We start from the raw sequence: 1277 nt of genomic DNA, 5'->3' as shown, positions 1-1277 counted from the left end.
GGTCAATTTTGAGATGACCATCCGTCCCCCATGCCCTTACATAGTGCCAATCGCTGTTGATCTATCTAAGTATTGCTCGCTACTGGTCATGGGCGATTCTGGCAGGAAGGATACGCGTTATAAGAAAATGGTCATAAATTCAATGCTAGAGCACCACGTCGACTTTGTGTTGCATTTTTCAGGTAGAATGTTGTTCGGGTAACGTCGTGATTGCCCGTTCTGAGCTCCCCAAAGAGGCACCTCCTATAAGAGATGTAGTTGGGTTAGCTTGGAGTGTAGGTGAGTCATCTGCTCCTACTCAGTTCGTCGTTGGAGTCGGTGCTCGAGACCGAGAGGGTGCCCGTAGAGCGTTGTCGATGGCCTTTGCTCTAGCTTCGAGTACTAGTGATGAACCTAAGGGAGCCAGAGTGTATATTATCTATGTAGGAAGTGGTGTTGTGATGGTAGAGGGGAATGGTGTATACAGATACCAGTTAAGCCTTGGCAATTCGGGCAGGAAGAGGACATATTCTCAATAGGATATAAGAGTAGTACATTGGGTTCCAGTTGTGGACTACTATATGCATCACCTCTAGGTACACTGCTATTGAGCTCAGTTCAGGACGAGATAGCGAGATTAAAGGTACAGTACCCTCGAGTGAAGGTTACGTTGAAGATGGGTAACCCGACTGATAGGAATCATGTACAGAATGAGCTTCTGTCTACAGCTGAGAGGAACGGCAGTAGGGATGGTGAAGGGATGACTAGGTTGCATCGGGAAGACCATTGTGTTAGTACTTTTGAGGTCGGCTAGCAGTACTGATCCCCATGAGAGTGTCACCTGTTCGTATCGATCTCCACCTCTTGTGGTACTAGGGGGTGGGCATAACATCGATAGTGGAGAGCTGGGCTCGGTAGCAAGCCATATGGTTGATAAGGGTAGGAGCAGCTGGGGTGACACTCGTGGTGACACTGGTGGTGACACTGGTGGTGACACTGATCTTGATTAGGTCGATGGCGATCTATCGACACGGTGAGTGTAGCTGTCGCCAAGCAAGGCCTTGACTCGGCATCTCCTGTAGAGCATCCTACTATACCATCGACTGACGTTGTTGAGGATCGTCGGGGTGAGTAATGTGGTCTTCATCTTGGGGTATGTGAGCTCGTTTGTGAACGCATACCACAACTCCCTGATACTTTGGGAATCGGGAGATAGCCACTATGTATAGTATGACGTTGAGATATAGACATTATAATTAAGGCTGGGCTCAAGTCTTGAATATGAATCATGAATTGTT

General features: G+C 47.9%; 1 protein-coding gene across 1 annotated transcript; it reads left to right on the top strand.

The window, feature by feature from the left end:
• Nucleotides 1–88: 88 nt before the first annotated feature.
• Nucleotides 89–989, top strand: Pmar_PMAR027504 (hypothetical protein; the record flags this gene model as incomplete). Its single annotated transcript, XM_002766778.1, has 6 exons — nt 89–130; nt 183–254; nt 303–422; nt 467–527; nt 576–722; nt 856–989. The coding sequence occupies 6 exons, from the start codon at nt 89–91 to the stop codon at nt 987–989; spliced, it is 576 nt and encodes a 191-aa protein (XP_002766824.1).
• Between the last annotated feature and the right edge of the window lie 288 nt (nt 990–1277).

This window comes from Perkinsus marinus, assembly GCF_000006405.1.
Source record: "Perkinsus marinus ATCC 50983 genomic scaffold scf_1104296971908, whole genome shotgun sequence".
In the NCBI taxonomy this organism is placed as follows: Eukaryota; Perkinsozoa; order Perkinsida; family Perkinsidae; genus Perkinsus; species Perkinsus marinus.
This window is presented reverse-complemented; position numbering and strand designations above follow the sequence as displayed.